The sequence below is a fragment of the Mus musculus genome, chromosome 11 (assembly GCF_000001635.26).
Source record: "Mus musculus strain C57BL/6J chromosome 11, GRCm38.p6 C57BL/6J".
Lineage (NCBI taxonomy): Eukaryota > Metazoa > Chordata > Mammalia > Rodentia > Muridae > Mus > Mus musculus.
The window spans coordinates 19999259-20016864 of record NC_000077.6 but is presented as its reverse complement, the minus strand read 5'-3'; the positions used below and the strand labels follow the sequence as shown (position 1 = coordinate 20016864).

Below are 17606 nucleotides of genomic sequence, written 5' to 3'. Positions count from 1 at the left end.
TCCTGACCTTGGCTTCCAGACACTATGACAAGTAGAACTAAAAGCCCGTCCCCACTCCCTTCTGAGACAGCAGGGTTTGTCTCTGCAGCCCTGGCTGTCCTTTACTCTCAGGGATTGGCTTTTTCCTGGTGAGGACTGAAAACTTAATGGGTCATTCTCGAGAGATCTTGGAAGCTAAGAATTCTGAGAGAAACATGGACAATGGAGGCCTGGTCCTCTGGGTTTCAGAGGGTACCAAAGACACTCTCTAGACTTGGAGTAAGGGATGTTATTGTAATACTTTGGCTAAAAATGTGTGTATGCTAATCATCAGGGCTCAAGAGTCAACTGACTAACAAGAGATCAACACTACTGAGGTGAGCCTGTGCTCACCGGGGTGCCGGTCAAGCTGGGGCCGAGAAGGCAGCCTGATGACTGAGAGAAAACTATTTGTTAGCTGGGTGCTGCTGGTGCATGCATTTAGTCCCAGCAGATCTCAGTGAGTTCAAGGCTAGCATGGTCCTTCTGATTGAGTTCCAGGACAGCCAAGGCCGCACAGAAAAACCCTGTCTCAAAACAACAACCCCCACCCCCACCCCAAACCCTACTTCTTCAGAACAAGTGCCCCCAGAGCTGGTCACGGGAGGCAGGCTGTATTCTGCACTTGGAACAGGACTTGACAAACAGTATATGAGCGTTGTCTAGGTAGTACTGGTTGAAGCTGTGCTTGTCCCATAGCAGAGCTGGAGAAACAGCACTCCCTAAGTCTGCTGGAGCCAGAAGACTACACAATGGCTAAGTTCCTGATGCTAGAGGCAAGCTACAGGATTTCTGACTTACACTGCTGGTTGTTTTTATTTTTAAAACTAATTATTTTTATGCCCTGGTTCTTCCCTTCTGGAATAAGTAAGAAACTTATTTTCAGTTTTACAGGAGTTAAGAGATTTTTTTTTTTCCTAACTCAAATTTTTTTTTCCCCCGAGACAGGGTCTCTCGGAACCTGTAGCCTTGGCTGTCCTGGAACTCACTTTGTAGACCAAGCTGGCCTCGAACTCAGAAATCCGCCTGCCTCTGCCTCCCAAGTGCTGGGATTAAAGGCGTGCGCCACCACGCCCCGGCTTGAGTTAAGAGATGTTATATTTTGATACTAACACAAGAAGATCTTAAGACAAAGTGACAGTTTAGAGCAACAGGTTTGTGTGTCAGGTTGACAAGGGTGGAGTGTTCCAGTCAGCTTTAATGGCCAGGAATTTCGGGGATTGTTAACTGGCACAGGAGGGCTCAACCCACTGTGGGTGACCATGTTCCCTGGGCAGGTGAGCCTGTGAGCAAGCCAGCAGACAGTATGTATTTCTCTGTGGTTTCGGGTTCAAATTCTTGCTTGCACTCCCCCGATTTCCCTCAGTGATGGGCTGTGATCTCTGGATCCTCTCAGCCGCTTTCTGTTCATGGTGTTTACACACAGAGTTTATACACATGGCGTTTACCACAACAGGAGGACGGAAACTAGAGCAGACGCAGGGCAAGAGAGATGATGAAGGCACAAATTACTTCCAGTCTATCCTATTAGATGGATCTTGTAAAGTGGCAATGTGACGGGCATATACCTCTGAACAGCGTCACCTATTACCCTGTGGTTGCTGGAATAAAGAGAAAGTACCATACAAAGCATTCACACACACCTAAGAGGGCAAGACCCTAAAGTATTTCAGTGACTCGTGCTACTGTTAACTTCAAGACCTGACCATCAATCAAGAATCAAGGCTGGCTGGCTGGCTTTGTTTCTTTCTTTCTTGCTTGCTTCCTTCCTTCCTTCTAAAAGAATTATTTATTTTCTACATGGGAGTATACCATAGCTGTCTTTAGACACACCAGAAGAGGGCATCAGATGGTTGTGAGCCACCATGTGGTTGCTGGGAACTGAACTCAGGACCTCTGGAAAAGCAGTCACTGCTCTTAACCGATGAGTCATCTCTCCAGCCCCAATCAAGATTGTTTCTCATCTGCCTTGCTCTTGGGTGAACTAACATAGATGCTCTGTACCTAAGAAGACCAAAAGTGAAGCTCTAATTACTCTGAGCCTGGGACCCGAGGCAGCTTTAGCAGCAGGTTTCCCAGCCGGCAGAGACAGCAGCAGGGTTAGAGCTAATTCATTAATGCCCCTGGCTGGGGACTAGGCATAGCAGAATCCTCAACGGAGCAGGCACACAGCCCTAGTGACCTGCACGTGTAACTTCAGAAACAATCTTACCCCCGTGTGCCAGCCACTGACACAATGACAATACCGTTTAGTAAAAGGATGTCTAATCAAGACTTGTAAGCTGGGCGTGGTGGCGCACGCCTTTAATCCCAGCACTTGGGAGGCAGAGGCAGGCGGATTTCTGAGTTCGAGGCCAGCCTGGTCTACACAGTGAGTTCCAGGACAGCCAGGGCTATACAGAGAAACCCTGTCTCAAAAAAAAGGACTTGTAGAGCCTACAAAAGACAAAACAACAGGAAGTGTGTGCCTAACATGAGACACTGGCCAGCAGAAACACAGTGGAGGGCTCTGTTAAGGGTAGTAAAGGGTAGTAGGGTCTTTTCTGCTCGGGTAGACTGGGCTGGTGTGATGCTCTCTCTGCAAATTAGAAGGTTTAAGATCTTAGTCAAGGTGGTCTCTTAACTCCAGTTTTCACATCTATAAAATGTGGGTAAAATCTTTGAGGTTACTTTTTTTTTTTTTTTGGTTTTTTCAAGACAGGGTTTCTCTGTGTAGCCCTGGCTGTCCTGGAGCTCACTTTGTAACTTTGTAGACCAGCTGGCCTCGAACTCAGAAATCAGCCTGCCTCTGCCTGTGGAGTGCCTGGATTAAGGGCCACCACACCCAGCGGCAAGGTTACTTTAATAAAAAAAAAAATGAAGCAAGGTATAAAATGTCTGAATTAGCTACTTTTCTACAGCTGTGACACTACACCAAGATCAGGTAACATAAAAAAACAAGAACACTTTAGAGTTCATCTTTCAACTGAAAAGCAGGAAACAGAGCAAGTCTGAGGGTCTCTCAAGCCTCGGAGGCCAACTTCCAGTGACGTGTTTCCTGGCAAAGCCACACCTCCTAAGACAAAATTCCCAGCAACTGGGGACCCAGACTTATGGGGGACATCTCATTCAAACCAATCCATTCCACAACCCCTCTCCCCCTCCCCCATAACTCATGGCCATATCATAATGTAAAATGCATTTAGTTCAACTTCCAAAGTTCCACCACCTCCACTGCTCTCAGCACTGCTGTCTTTCAAGCTCCTACTGGGATGGCCCAACAGCTTTGCCTAGAGCAACCAACCAACTTCTCTAGTCCAAAGTCCCAAAGTCTTCCACATTCCTCCAAAACACTGCACACTCAGGCCCATGTGCCGACTTTGGTATTAACTATTGTCCTTCAGCTGTGGTAAACGCTATGACCAACAGCTTATAAAAACTCCCAGATTTTCTCTTATCACCCATCTCTTCTTCGATGGCTCCAAACCCCTTTGTCTCTGAGCCCTGAGCTACAGGGGTCCAGGAGGAAATCAGCTGGAGACAAACCCAATGAATGTGTTCAAGTTGGTAGCCCAAGCTTAGACCGGCTTCCTCAAGACTGGCCAGTTGCCACAATGCCACAAAAGTGACTTCAGCAGAGCCGGCTGAATACAAGTTTCTCAGATGGGAAGTGACAAAGGATACACCCTCCGAAGGGACAAAAAGAAAAGTTGACTTTTAGCAATGCTATCACCAAATGTTAGCTATAGCTAGCCTTTTTGCTGTTTGGCATGGCTGGAGAAAGAAGTCAGGCCCTCACACAAACTAGGGAGTGAGTACTCGGCCAGGGAGCTGTTGTTTTCAATTCTTTATATGGCTCAGTACATAAAGGTGCTTGCTGCCATAGTTGGATCCCTGGAACACATATGGTGGTAGAGAACTGAGTCGCACAAGTTGTCTCTGATTCCCGCCATCTGCGAGTGCACATTCATATGCACGCATATGTGTGTATACACACACACAAAGTTAAAAAAAAAAATCCAAGAATTAGAACAAATGACAGAACTCCATAGACAGCAGCAGCAGTTAGTCAAGAGTTTTTGGTGAGGCCTCTGACGGGAAAGCCATGGACAGGCACAGGTTTGAATACAGGCTTAAAACAGAGGGGAGACTGGGAGGGCAGGGAGAGCAGACAACAACGTTGGCAATCGTCAACAATACGCACAAGCAGTTATCCTCCTGTGGGAAGACAACATGGTTCTCATTTTGAGGAGTGAAAAGGACAGGCTGGTTCCAAGGATACGTCTGACAGTCGGCAAAGTGTTTGGGCAGTCAGGTCAATGCGCTGTGAGCCCACAAGGCCACATGACCCCTCCACAGGAAGGGCAGCTAGGTGTGTGCTCCTTTGTCTAGGTCTATTCCATGTCTTTGACTATCTTCTGTTGCTAAAACAGAGTACCTGAGGCTGGCTGTTTTATAAAGCAATCTTTAACTCATAGTTCAAAATCACGCTGGGTGGGCTCTGGTGAGGCCCCCACCTTTGAAGATTATAATGGTAGAGACCAACCATGGTCTCACAAGAACAGCACCAGTGTCTTCTGAGGGCAGCCTCAGCCTCCTACCAGGCCGTATTTCCCAAACATTCCACCAACTCCCAACACTTCCATCGTAAGCAGTAACATGTGAATACTTGGCGGGGTGGGAGACACACTCCAACTGGTGTCTCCGGTGTGTAAGGTAAGCAATGTGTACCCACAGTGTCCATAGCTGCTTGTGTCCCCCAAGTCCCAAGGAACGCTGAGAACCAAGGAAGCCTCTGGCCCCAGTGGCAGAGACAGAAAACATGCATGCTTGAACTTTCCAGTTGTAACTGCGAGGGGTTCCCAAATGAATATGGTCACCTCTGAAAAAAAGGCCTAACTCTCAGCAATCAGAAGAGCGGGGATGCTTAGCAGTATTTACACCCGTTCTGATAAGAACCCCATTTGTCTTCCAAAAAGTGTTCCAGAACAATACACCTCCTTGGCAAGCAGCCGACTACTAGGGCTGTAAAGCGACGCTCGTTTCCCTGGCTCACACTTCAGATGCCATTACTGCCTTGGGACAGAATGTGTAGCTACAGTGAGCTCGGCAGTAAACGGGACTCTAGCATGTTAGCTCTACCACTCTCCCATCTTTCTACAGTCAACAGCCTTGGCATAAAGATGGGCCTGTTATAAATAGGCCCATGTTTGCAAATAGGCAAGTGACCCCATAAACCAGGTCTACACGGAATGCAATCTGTCACGGGTGCCCTTCTCTGGAGTTAGTCTTTCCCCAGAGCAGTGTGTGAATCCCTGCAGCTTAAAGGACAAATGGAGCCGATTCTGGCATCTGTCACCCTTCCCTTCCCACCCTCGCCTTCGCCTATAAATCACTTCTGGCAGGTAGCTGGGAAGCAGCTGCGAATTACAATTTTGCTCTAGAGCACAGGAAACCACCTTTAACCTGCCTGCTGTTGTCTGTCTCCCCAAACGTGACAAAAGAACAGATGTAAGCAAGCTGCCAACTGTGAGAGGTTCTGCTTGGAGCACTAGAGGAAGCTGTGTAGCGCCACAGCCACCAGCCCTGCTCCACATGATGCTCCACAGCACACACTCCTGCCTCAGTCTTTGGACCCAGAGCTCCCTAGACTAGGTCCTTTACCAGAATGCTGTGTAACCGTCACTGACGTCCTGTCCAGCCACCAGTCATGGTGAGGAGTTTTTTGAGCCCTTGCCTTCTGTGTAGACTGGACTACTTTCTGCAGTCTTCCCTCTGCCCATCTTAGGCTTCTTGTAGGACAAACTCAATTCTGTACACCCTGATGTTGGCTGTGACCACTGGTGCCTTCCCTCACACATCTATATAGTCCCAAAGCAATGTCTCTCCCACTGATGGCCATAAAGCATAAATGTGGAGAAACAAATTTAACCAACGACTCCCAATATTTTAAAATGTGAAGTTAAAACAAAGAACACCTTATAAAAGGGAGTCTTAGAACAATTGGGTAATTATAAAGGAGACAGACACCATTAGGAAACCAGTGCTGTCCTTGTGTAGTGTAGATGAGGCCTTGTTACATTTAAATACTATCATCCAACTTTTTCTTTTAGGTTTATGGACAAAACTGACTTACAGGTACTTGGATTCCCTATATATTCTCTGCCCCAAACTATGCAGCTTCTTCTATTAGCCCACCAGACTGTGTTGTTCAACATCAGTAAACTGTCCAGGTGTGCTGGTGTCCTCAATTAATCCCAGCACTAGGAGGCAGAGGAGAGACAGCTGGATCTCTATGAGTTTAAGGCCAGCCTAGACTACAAAGCAAGTTCCAGGTCAGCCAGGGCTACACAGTAAAACCCTTTCTCAAAACCAACCAACCAACCAACCAACCAACCACCAACCAACCAACCAACCACCCACCCACCAACCAACCACCCACCCACCCACCAACCAACCAACCACCAACCAACCAACCACCCACCCACCCACCCACCAACCAACCACCAACCAACCAACCACCAACCAACCAACCAACCAACCAACCAACCACCAACCAACCAACCACCAACCAACCAACCAACCAACCACCAACCAACCAACCAACCAACCACCAACCAACCCAAAATACAAAAACAAAATCCCCACTACAAAGTCAGTGAACCACACCAGCATGTTATCCCCTTGATCTCAGTTTTCCTTATGGCCCAGAATGGCTGTTATATATATTCTGTTGGTTTAGACAGATGTCTAATGACTACTATCAGAATAGACTGGTCACCCTAACATTGACCTCTGTGGATGTTCTTTAATATCATTTTTTAAAAGGATGCGAGATAAAGATAGGCTAGAGGGATGGTTCAGTGGGTAAGTACGCTCTTCCAGAGGGTGGGAGTTTGGTTCCCTGCATCCACATCGGATGGCTACCAACCATTATAACTATAGCTCCAGGAGGCAGGGTCTCTTCTTCTGGCATTCAAGGGCACGCAAATACATGTAGAGTCCATGCACACACATATACACAGACAAATATACATACATAAAAATCAACCAAGTAAGTCAGAGAATAGGAGAGTTTACATTTAACTGGATCAGTAAAAAATTTCTGTGTGTACATGGGCCCTGTGTAGATGCATGTTTGGCACTCTTGTGATTAAGACTCATTGTTGGCCTGTGAGATGACAGTCTGCCAGAGAAGTGCTTGACATGCAAATCTAGAGATCCAGGTTTGATCCCTCAGACCCCACCTAAGGTAGAGGGAAAAAACAGGATCCACACAGACACTTTGGCACCCATGCCCACCTTACAGATAGAAACACAGTAACAAATACAATTTAAAAGTAACATACTGAATGTCACCCTAACAGGCTAAGAGAATGACTGTACCTGGCTGTGTGTGTGAGGCGTTATTCACTATGTTAACGAATAGGACGATCCACCCTACACGTGGGAAGCATCCTTCCCAGTCTGAAGTCAGCTGAGCAGCAGCATCCATGGTTCTGCCTCTGTTTCTCTCTCAGATGCAATGTGACCCCTGCCTCAAGCCTGTCACATGACTTTCCTGCTACAGTGGCCTGTACCACCCATAACCTGTGAGTCAGAGTGACCCGCTGTCCATGAGCTGCCTTTGTTAGGACACTTTACTTAGGCAGAGTCACACACAGGAGTAGAGCTAACAGGTACAGATGGAGCCAGTGTGCCGGGTGACAGGCCTGCTGAATCTAGGTGCTGTGTGCAAGGAGGCACTATTCCATGCTTTAGATTTTTCACCAAAAACAAACAAACACCCAAACAGGAAATGAAATAGGACGAGACCAGAAAGTATAGCATGTAGGTGAGCCCTCTGGATCCATGGATGTGTCCGCCTGCTGGGTCACAACAATGCCCATCTCACTGTGGGCCAAGGAGATGCTTAGCATCCACTGCAAGCACAGGGGACGAGCAAACAACCATCTTCAGAGCACAGGACTTCCATGGAAAAGGAAGGGGAGTAATTATTCTGTCCTGGTCGTTAGCTACATCAGGCTTTCCATGTCAGTACGCGGACTCACCTGCTAGTACATGTGTGCCCCCCCCGCACCCCCCCCCCCCCGCACCCCCCTGGCTTTCCTTTCAGCAAGTGTGTTTGCAGAAGACTGCACGGAGAGAGGCCAACTATCCTGGTCTGCCTGGGCTGTCCTGGGCAAACCCGAGGAGATGCCCCGAGAGTGCCGGGAGCATGGTAGACCACATAACTGCAAGTATGAGCGAGGGGGTCAAGACCAGAACATGAAAAGGTGGAATGACAGAGTGGTCTGTAACAGCAGCCACACAGCAACTGCAAATGCCACAACGCAAAACTTCTCCGATAGTCATCACCTAATGAGAACCAAAGGGCGGAGGAAACTCACCGTGAAAACGTCATCGTCTCCGAGCTCAGCTTCGTTATGGAGAGTGGAAGAGGAGGTCGTTGAACCTGAAAAGACAGGAACGTAATGAAATCAATCAAGCTGTGGATACTTGACCTCGATCATTTAAAAAGCGGTAAGTGTGGTGGCAGGCAGGTTTTCCTGTCCTTTAGTGCTGAGGACCGAGCCCAACCCATGCATGCTAGGTAGGGCATCTATCAGAGTCACATCCACAGCCTTTTAAAAGATGGCAGTAGCAGCGATGGACCCCAGAGCCTCATGTACTCCCTTCCTACCACTGAGCTGTCCCCAGCTTACTTTTCAGTCTATGGGCCACAATGTATAATCCATGGGAACGTAAGGCTGTGATTTGTTCCTCTTGGCTCTAGCCATGATGCTCCCTAAACTAACTTTGCCTGCTGTGGTTCCCAGCACAGAGGCTGGAGAAGAAACACAACGGAGTAGGTGAGGAGAGCCTGTCCACTCCACTGAAGACCAAGTCCCAGCAGAGCAGGGGAAAGGCTAAAGACCTCTCACTTAGTCCTGACTGCCTAGGCAAAGCAGGGCTTTGTTTCCTTGATGAGGAAATTCCTACTGATAAGGACATCCTGACCGACCAGCTCACCCTGGTTCTGGATTCAGACACTGCTCTGTCGCTGGCCACATCGTGGGAACCGGGTTGTGCTTCCCGCCACCCAGCTTTGCTTTTCCAGGTCAAAATTAAGGTTTCTGCTAGAAAACCCAGCTAATCACATCATGAAATGATCTGCTGATTCAAATTCAACTTTCTCGATCATCTCTTTATCTAGAATGCAAATCAGTACAGCAACTTCCCTGCCCCCCTTCTCCCACTGACAGGAGCCAATAATGTGGGGGGGGGAGGGTGTCAATCTAATAGCTATACCTATCCCCTTCTCCCACTAGCCGGAGATGATAATGTGGGGGTCTGTTCAATAGATACATCTACACCTAAAGAGAAACTTAGTCTTTATAAAAAGTATAAAATTGTGTGTGTGTGTACAAACTAGCACATGAGAACAAAAAGGCCATGGCACCTTGTGGTTAGAGGACAGTTTGTGGGGTCGGTCCTTTCTTTCTCCTACACGGATCCCAGGAGTCAACCTCAGGTTGTCAGGCTTGGCGGCAAGCACCTTCACCCACTAAGCCATCTCCCTAGCTCACATCTCATTTCCTAAGCAAAGGCAACAGCTTTGGAGATCATTTCTTCCAATTCTGACTCTGGTGTCCCCATGCCTCGGGGTCCCTGCACCTTGAATCCAGATTTGTGCAGAAAAATCTGAATGCTTGTGGCCTAAGGCCCTCCCCGCCTGGGGCCCTGGAGCACAGCCTGCACGGAGCCTTCGCTCCAGGCATAAACAGCCCTTTCTCCTTTTAGCAGCGTGACCTGTGGTCTCAGCTGAAAAGAGACGGAATTACCATTTCATGATATCAGGGTTTCACTTTTTTCTTTCCTTAAAGCTTGTGTGTGGTTATGGATAAAGGGCTTTGCGTATGTCTATGTTTGTGCACTAACTACTAACTGTGTGTTTGGTGACCCCAGAAGCCAGAAGACAATCCCCCAAAACTAGAGTAACAGATGGTCATGAACCATCAGTGCCGGGACTCGAACCTGGGTACTCCGGATGAAGAGCAAGTGCTTTTCCCTACTGAGCCTTCTCTCCAGCCCTGTTTCATTATCATCTAATCACCATTAGAAATTCACTAATAAGATGCTTTCCCTCTTAAAAAGTACTTCTCCTGTATGAAATAATTCTTTATTGTTAGTAATGGCTGGAGGCTGCTATTGAACTCTAAGTCTATTTTAAAAGCACTTTCTGTTTTACTTTTCTTAACTTCTACCTTATTTACTATTATCATGTCTCTACAGTGCCTGTGTGTGGAGGTGAGGAGACGAGTTATGGGAGACGCTCCTCTGCAGACTCCAGGGATGGAATTCAATCGTCAGACCTGCACATCATGCTTTGACCAGGTGAACCATCTCCGGGTTTCACTTCACACTTTCCCGTTTGCTTTTTTTAAGACAGGGTTTCTCTATGTAGCCCTGGCTGCCCTGGAACTTACTATGTATACTAGACTGGCCTCAAACTCAAGCGATAGATTTTCCTGTCTCTGCTCACTGAAAGCTGGAACTAAAGATGTGTGCCTTAACACCCAGTACTTTATCCAGCTCTGGATAACATTCTTCTAATGGAGCCCTTCATGTTACAGACTAGCTACTTACATGACACAGTAAATATCCCAAAGCAGCTATAGCCCTGTGTTCCACGCCACAGGTGAAATGGGTGAAGCCCATCCATGTGGAGACCCAGAGCTGCTTAGTACACTCTCAGCCAGCGAGGCTACCCCACAACTGCTCACTTGGTGCGCTTGGAAAGTGTTGTCATCTGATGACCTTCTAATGACCCCAAACCCTCCTTCAAACAAGCCACAGATACAAGATGGCAGACTGTTGAATGGAAAGTAATCTGGAACAATCCACAGTCCCACTAAGTGACAGCAAATTCAGTACCTTCTATAAGGTCTTCAATGGCTTTTCTCACGCCCCTGTCAAAGGCTCGTGCATCTGCAGGACTTTGGAAAGTAAGTCCAAACTTCCTGTTATCAACCTTCCAATGATGAAACGTCGGATTGGCTTTGGTGTAGACCAAGTCCTTTCTGACATAGCATTCCAATACCACCTAAAGGATTGAAACACAGGCTGGTTACTCATGTGACAGCTGTAATGGTGCCGGTTGTGAACCCAATGGGGAACCAACACTGATGGCAACAGACCCTGGTCTCCATGTGTGCACCTCTCCACCTGGACTCATCCCCAGGGACACCACTCCTCTTCCTCCTGCCCCCACAGTGCTGGGAGGTCTGTCCCCATGGGTGTCTGTCTCCCCGCGTCAATCAATACAACAAGCCGGGAAGAGTTCATCTCTCCCGATTTTCTCCTATCTGGCAACACCAGCCCTTGTCTGCTCATTCTCCCTGGCTCAGAACTCCTGTGGTTATATTCGCCTCCTGCTTCTCTGTCCCCTGCACCATTAGTCACCAAGCCCATTCCCTGTGTCTTGCAAAGTGTTTAGTCCCTGCAGCTCTCCTCTGGTGGTATTATTACTAACTGAACATTAGGATTGTCAGCACAACTCCATGTTCCTAACAACTGAGTCTGAGGAATGACTCGATCTTTCTATTAAACCTAGTGCTGTTTACCTAGGACGGGAACAACAGCGAGAAGACCACTAAGTAAGAAAGTCAACAGCTCACATTCACTCCCCAGAACGTCTCAAGGCCATCTACACAGTTCTCCCATACTCACAATAACTCAGGACTTGTTTTAATATTCTCTAATAGTTTCTTGAGTATTACTCTTGATCCTATAATTAGATGGCAACATAGATTGTAACAGAATTGTCCATCTAATTCAGAACTCTTGTTGACAGACACCAAAGTTTATATCATATCATAGAAGAGAGAAGCTTTGCAATTAGGCAAATATCAGCTTAATGTTCTCATTAGTAACAATCTCAAACATATTTACTCCCATAGCTCTGTTACAAACACCAAAGGGATTTTGCTGGGCAAGGATAAAGGTTTATATAAACTTGGGTAAGTCTAGATTAAAGAACAGTGTAAATTTCAAGAATAAATCAAAGCAAAAAGAAATGATACTGCCTACTAAATATTCTTTGAATAACAATATTCAATTGGCTTATCAACAGCAGCACTAAATTTAAATTTATAACACAGTATTGAAAGGGGACAGCCCCTCACAGTTCTATTTATGATTAAACTGCGTATTGTGGTCATTTTCCCTAAGAATAGCACAAGCACTAAATGCCAGCCCAGGCTCATTCCAAACTGAGCAAGTCCAAATAATCCAGGCTTTAATTAACAAATGCCATCCAGTTTAGAAACTAAATACAAGGTTCAATCAATTCAAAGTCTCAAGTTATTATCATTACTATTTTACCTCACTTTTTTTTTTTTTCCAACACAGACTCAGTTTTCCCATTTTCCCGTTTTCTGAACGGGGGAAAAAAAAAGTCTTACCCTGTCTCAAAAAAACCAAAAGAGGGGCTGGCAAGACGGCTCAGTGGTTAAGAGTGCTGACTACTCTTCCGAAGGTCCTGAGTTCAAATCCCAGCAACCACGTGGTGGCTCACAACCATCTGTAATGAAATCTGATGCCCTCTTCTGGAGTGTCTGAAGACAGCTACAGTGTACTTACATATAATAAATAAATAAACCTTTAAAAAAAAGCCAATAAAAAAAAACCAAAAGAAATAAAAGTCTTTATCACTGTCTAACCTATTATTTCTTTCTCCCCCCGCACCCCCACCCCAGGTTGTCCAGACTAGCTTTGAACTCTCCATGTAGTTGAATACGACTTTCCACAACTTCCTGCATGCTGGGATTTCAGCTTGTGTCACCGTGCTGGCTCATGCCAGGCTAGGAATGGAACCCATAGCTTTGCATATGCTAGGAGAACACCGTCCCAGCCCCAGCCTTAGAGCTGGCTAATGAAGATAAATGCCAGAGAGCCCAGGCTTTTGCTTCTCTCACTCCTTACCCAGTGTCTCCTCAAACTTGTCACCGTGAGCAGAGCCCCAGCCTCTTGTGCCTGCTTTACATATACACAGAAGTTTGAATTTCAGTTCAGCCATCCCTATAAAGTGCTTCTGCAACTTGTCCTCTGTTTCTCTTAAATGTATGTCTTGGGGGCTAGGGGGGAGTGGCGCTGGAGAGATGTTTCCCAGCATCTTCGTGGTGGCTCACAACTCCCATCCCAGGGGACCGGACACCCCCTTCTAACCTCCATGGGTACCAGGCACACATGCAAATGGCAAAACACTCATAAACGGGAAATATTTTTAAAAAATCATGTCTCAGGGATTTTGTGCATGTGTGCACCTATGCAGCTCAGTGGAAAAACATACATTTACTATGCCAGAGGTCCTATATTTGATTTCCAGAGAGAGAGAGAGAGAGAGAGAGAGAGAGAGAGAGAGAGAGAGAGAGCCAAACAAAGAACCCAGACATATTAGGAGGTTCAATGGCTGTGTGATGTTCCTCTATTCAGAGGTGAATTTATCCAACCATGGTTCATACAAATGGCCCCTTTCACAAACAGCACTACCATCTACACTGTTACACATAAATAGTTCCCCAGGTTTGGCCCGTGGCACCCTGGACTCCTCCCTTTCTGGGAGTCAGACAAGAGAGTATCATACAAACATTTTTGCCACCTTTTGTGTGGAGATTTCTGCAGGTGAGGGATGGGGGTGTAACCACCACACAGCAGTATAAACATGGCAGCCTGGTGGCTCGGTGCTGCTTAAGGTCACCACGGAGCACAATGCTGGTTTTATTTACTCAGGAATGCCCTTTATCCTCTATTTCATGGCATGATGGGAAATACGCAGGACATCAGCTTCTGTATATTCAGCCTTCTGTAACATAGTGCTCTGGTAGCAGCAATGTAGAAACCCTGGCCTGCACAGATGCATAGCTCTCACAGGCTGGGGATGCTAAGTCTTCCCTCTTCTGACCTGGGAAGCAGGATAACTGTCAACGTGGGATGGCTAACCATCAACTGGCTAGTGTGATGTCTAGCTGTGATCTGAACTCCTTCATAGGCACAAATAATCCCATTCCCCCTTTTGGGACAGGGTCCCTCATGTAGCCCAGGTTAGCCTTGGATTCCATAATAACTAAGGCTGACCTCAAACTCCCAGCCTCCGTGTCTTAGGTGATTAGAGGCAGGCTGAATCTGTTCTCTGTGAGTCACCATTCTTATTAGAAGATCAGCCAAAGGACTGAGGATGACTGACTATTCTGTAGAGATTTTCTTGAGCAAAGAAAATAACTTTGCCACCTCCAAGAAAATAACTGCAGTCTCACACCTTTAATAATAAGATCTGAACTTCCAAGTTAAAACAAAAATCAGAACTTGACAGTTTGCCAATAGTTAAATGCTTTTTTGAATTTGTTTTTATTATTGTTTCACTTCATATGTATGGGTGTCTTGTCTGCATGTATGTCTGTGTACCACACACGTTAGATCCTCTGGGACTAGAATTACAAACTGCCACGTGAGTGTTGGAAATTGAACCCAGTCTTCTCTGCTGAGCCACGTGTCCTCTGACTTTCAAATATGCATTGTGTCATGTGTGCAGGCATCATGCATGTGTGTGAGAGAGTATACACACAATGCCATTTAATGTGTGTGTGGGGGGGAGGAGGGAGGATGCGAGCGTGTGCACATGTGTCCTGGGGGTGTGGACCAGCTATGGTAGCACATGACTGTAATCTAGCACTGTGGAGGTTGGTGTCTGAAGACAGTAATGGCTATGTAAAGAGAGCTTGTGTCAAAGGAGAAAGGGCTGGGGCTGCAACTCAATCACTGTACCTTTCTACTCACAAAGAAAATAAAACTAAAAGAAATATCTTTCTTTTATACCATAGGATAAAATGTGTCATCATCCGGAAGACCGGACTAACCCCGGAAAACCCCATGTTCTCTTCTCCAGGCAACCAACTCATGATGCTACAGTCAGGTATGAGGAAGACGTTCACTCAAGGTGAAGGACTAAATAGCAGGCTTTCATGGAAAGGAGCCTAGTGCGTGGGCTGCGGATGTAGCTTAGTTGAAGGATGCCTTACCAACAAGCCCTGGGTCTCCAGCATCAAATAAAGTGGGCACAGTGGTGCAAGCTTGTAATCTTGGGAGATGGAAGCAGGAGGATCAAAATATCAAGGTCACCCTCACCTAAGAGTTCGGGCCAGCCTGGACTACCCGAGTCCCTGTCTTAAAAAAAAGGGAAAGTGCTACTAGTTGAGTTGATTCCTACAATCCAGAAAGAATATCTACAATTATAAGAAAAGGGGCCAGGTCTGGTGGCACAGACTCATGATCCCAACGCAGGTTCTTCTTAATCCCAGAAGGCAGAGGAAGGCCAATTAACCACGAGTCTGAGGTCAGCCTGGCTAGCCCAGGCTAGACAGGGCTACAGAATTTTAGTTTACAGATTTCTCCGAACAAGCCGATTTTCTCTACTGCCATAAATTCTACAACTAATAACTTGTGAGCCAATATATGTATGTATGTAGAATATATGTAGAAGCCACATCAGTAGTAGCTCACAGGCTCCAACACATAACTAAAACAAACATACACAGTACCTTGGATCACCTCCTCATACACTCCTATGAAAAAGAGCATTTCACGCACACCCCAGCTGCGTGAACTAAGGGGAACTTAGTCTCCATCCAAAGCTTTAGTCCAAAATCCACCATAGTCCCCTCACTTCATACTCTCCCCACCCCTTAAAAGGGCTTCCTTCAACCACCTGCGCTCTTTCAGAGCTTCTACAGAGGCTTACTGCCTTACAGAAGCTGGGAGACCAAAGAGATGCCACTGTTTCTGAAGATGGTGTGGGAGCAGGGACAGGAATCAGAACTTCCTGAAGCAAAACACAAAAAGTGGGGGTTAGAAAGATGAAGCACAAGCAGGGTACAGGTGTGTGACTCAAGTACACTGGGCATGGAAGCAGAGTCACATACTTACAAAGGGAACAGGAAGAGGGATGGAGGGAGAGACGGAGAAATCTGAAGGTGGGCCAAAAGGTGGGAGAAGATGTCCCTCGGAAACAAAGGCTGGTCCACAGTGCCACAGGAGGTGGACATAGGGACATAGAGAAGGTGGCCCATGCTGTCTGCCACTTGGAGTCTCTCCCCCCCCCCCCCCCTTCCTGGCATGAATATAACCGACGTTTTTCATGTCAGCTCCTTGGATAAAAAGGGAGATTTGCACTTACTATGTATATGTCACCGGCAAGACACAAGTTCATAAATGTAGTTTTAAAAGGAAGAGGCTGGGTTAGACAGTCTCAAGGCTGTTTTAAAATTGGGTGTTGTGGCACATATCTGTAATCCCAGACTTTGGGAGGTGCAGTCAGGAGGATTAGGAGTTCAAAGTTATCCTTGGCTATAAAGCCAGTTAGGGCTACAGGAGAGACTATCTCAAAAAGCCAGAAATGGGCACTACTATAAGATGACATTTTTCTACAACAAGCCAGAGGAATATCAGGAAAAATGGCTCTAAGGATACAGAACCCTTCATGTAACAATAACATGCTAACTCAGACTACAAAGGAGGATGCAAGAGAAACAATTTCTACAGAAATTCTGCAGAAGAATGCCAGTGAAAGACAAATTATTAAAACACATACCAAGAGTATAGTACCAGTAGATAAATATGCAAAGGACACTGACGGATAATTCAGTCATAATGAAAAGAGCAAACACTTGAGTGTGTGTGTAACATGCACGTGTAGATCAGACTGGGCTGGCCTTGAACTTAAGAGATCTGCCGGGCTGGTGAGATGGCTCAGTGGGTTAGAGCACCCGACTGCTCTTCCGATGGTCCAGAGTTCAAATCCCAGCAACCACATGGTGGCTCACAACCATCCGTAACAAGATCTGACTCCCTCTTCTGGAGTGTCTGAAGTCAGCAACAGTGTACTTACATATAATAAATAAATAAATCTTAAAAAAAAAAAAAAAAAAAAAAGAAATTTATGGGGGCTGGTGAGATGGCTCAGTGGGTAAGAGCACCCGACTGCTCTTCCGAAGGTCCAGAGTTCAAATCCCAGCAACCACATGGTGGCTCACAACCATCTGTAACAAGATCTGACTCCCTCTTCTGGTGTGTCTGAAGACAGCTACAGTGTACTTACATATGATAGTAAATAGATCTTTAAAAAAAAAAAAAAAGAGATCTGCCTGCCTCAGCCTCCCACAGCTGGTATTTAAAGGTGTGCATGCACCAAGGTACCTGGCCACTTCATTTTCTTTATAGTATGGTCACACTGCTTATACTGAGAGAATTCTTAGAAACAAACCAAGTGTGAAATAGCATTTCAGTTACTCGATTTGTGATTATTTACAAACCCCTCTGTCTTTATCTGTTTATCTTGATCTTCAATCCTAAGAAGTGGCTGGTTAAAAAAAAAAAAAAAAGACGTATCTACACACACTTTGCACATTCCAGGTTCTCAAATGTAATAGCAACGTAGTGTGGAGACATCTGCATTTCCTTTGGGAGAGCCTATATCATCAATCACATTTTTAGTCACTGTAGATTTCTGTTATATACTTCCAAAGACTATGTTTAGAGAATAATCAATCTCAAGGAGACTTAGGGCTTTGAAC

The 17606-nt window shown here is 46.2% G+C and overlaps 1 protein-coding gene across 4 annotated transcripts in view; it reads right to left on the bottom strand.

Annotated features, from left to right (window-relative positions):
- The window catches only part of Spred2 (sprouty-related EVH1 domain containing 2), a 99585-nt gene that overhangs the window by 7162 nt on the left and 74817 nt on the right, over positions 1–17606 (bottom strand). For all 4 annotated transcript variants that reach the window (NM_033523.4, XM_006514456.4, XM_006514458.4 and 1 more), the window contains exons 3-4: positions 10915–11083; positions 8388–8452 (exon numbers count right to left, since the gene is read on the bottom strand). In NM_033523.4, the coding sequence (NP_277058.1) occupies positions 8388–8452; positions 10915–11083 (234 nt within the window). The remainder of the gene's footprint in view (positions 1–8387; positions 8453–10914; positions 11084–17606) is intronic.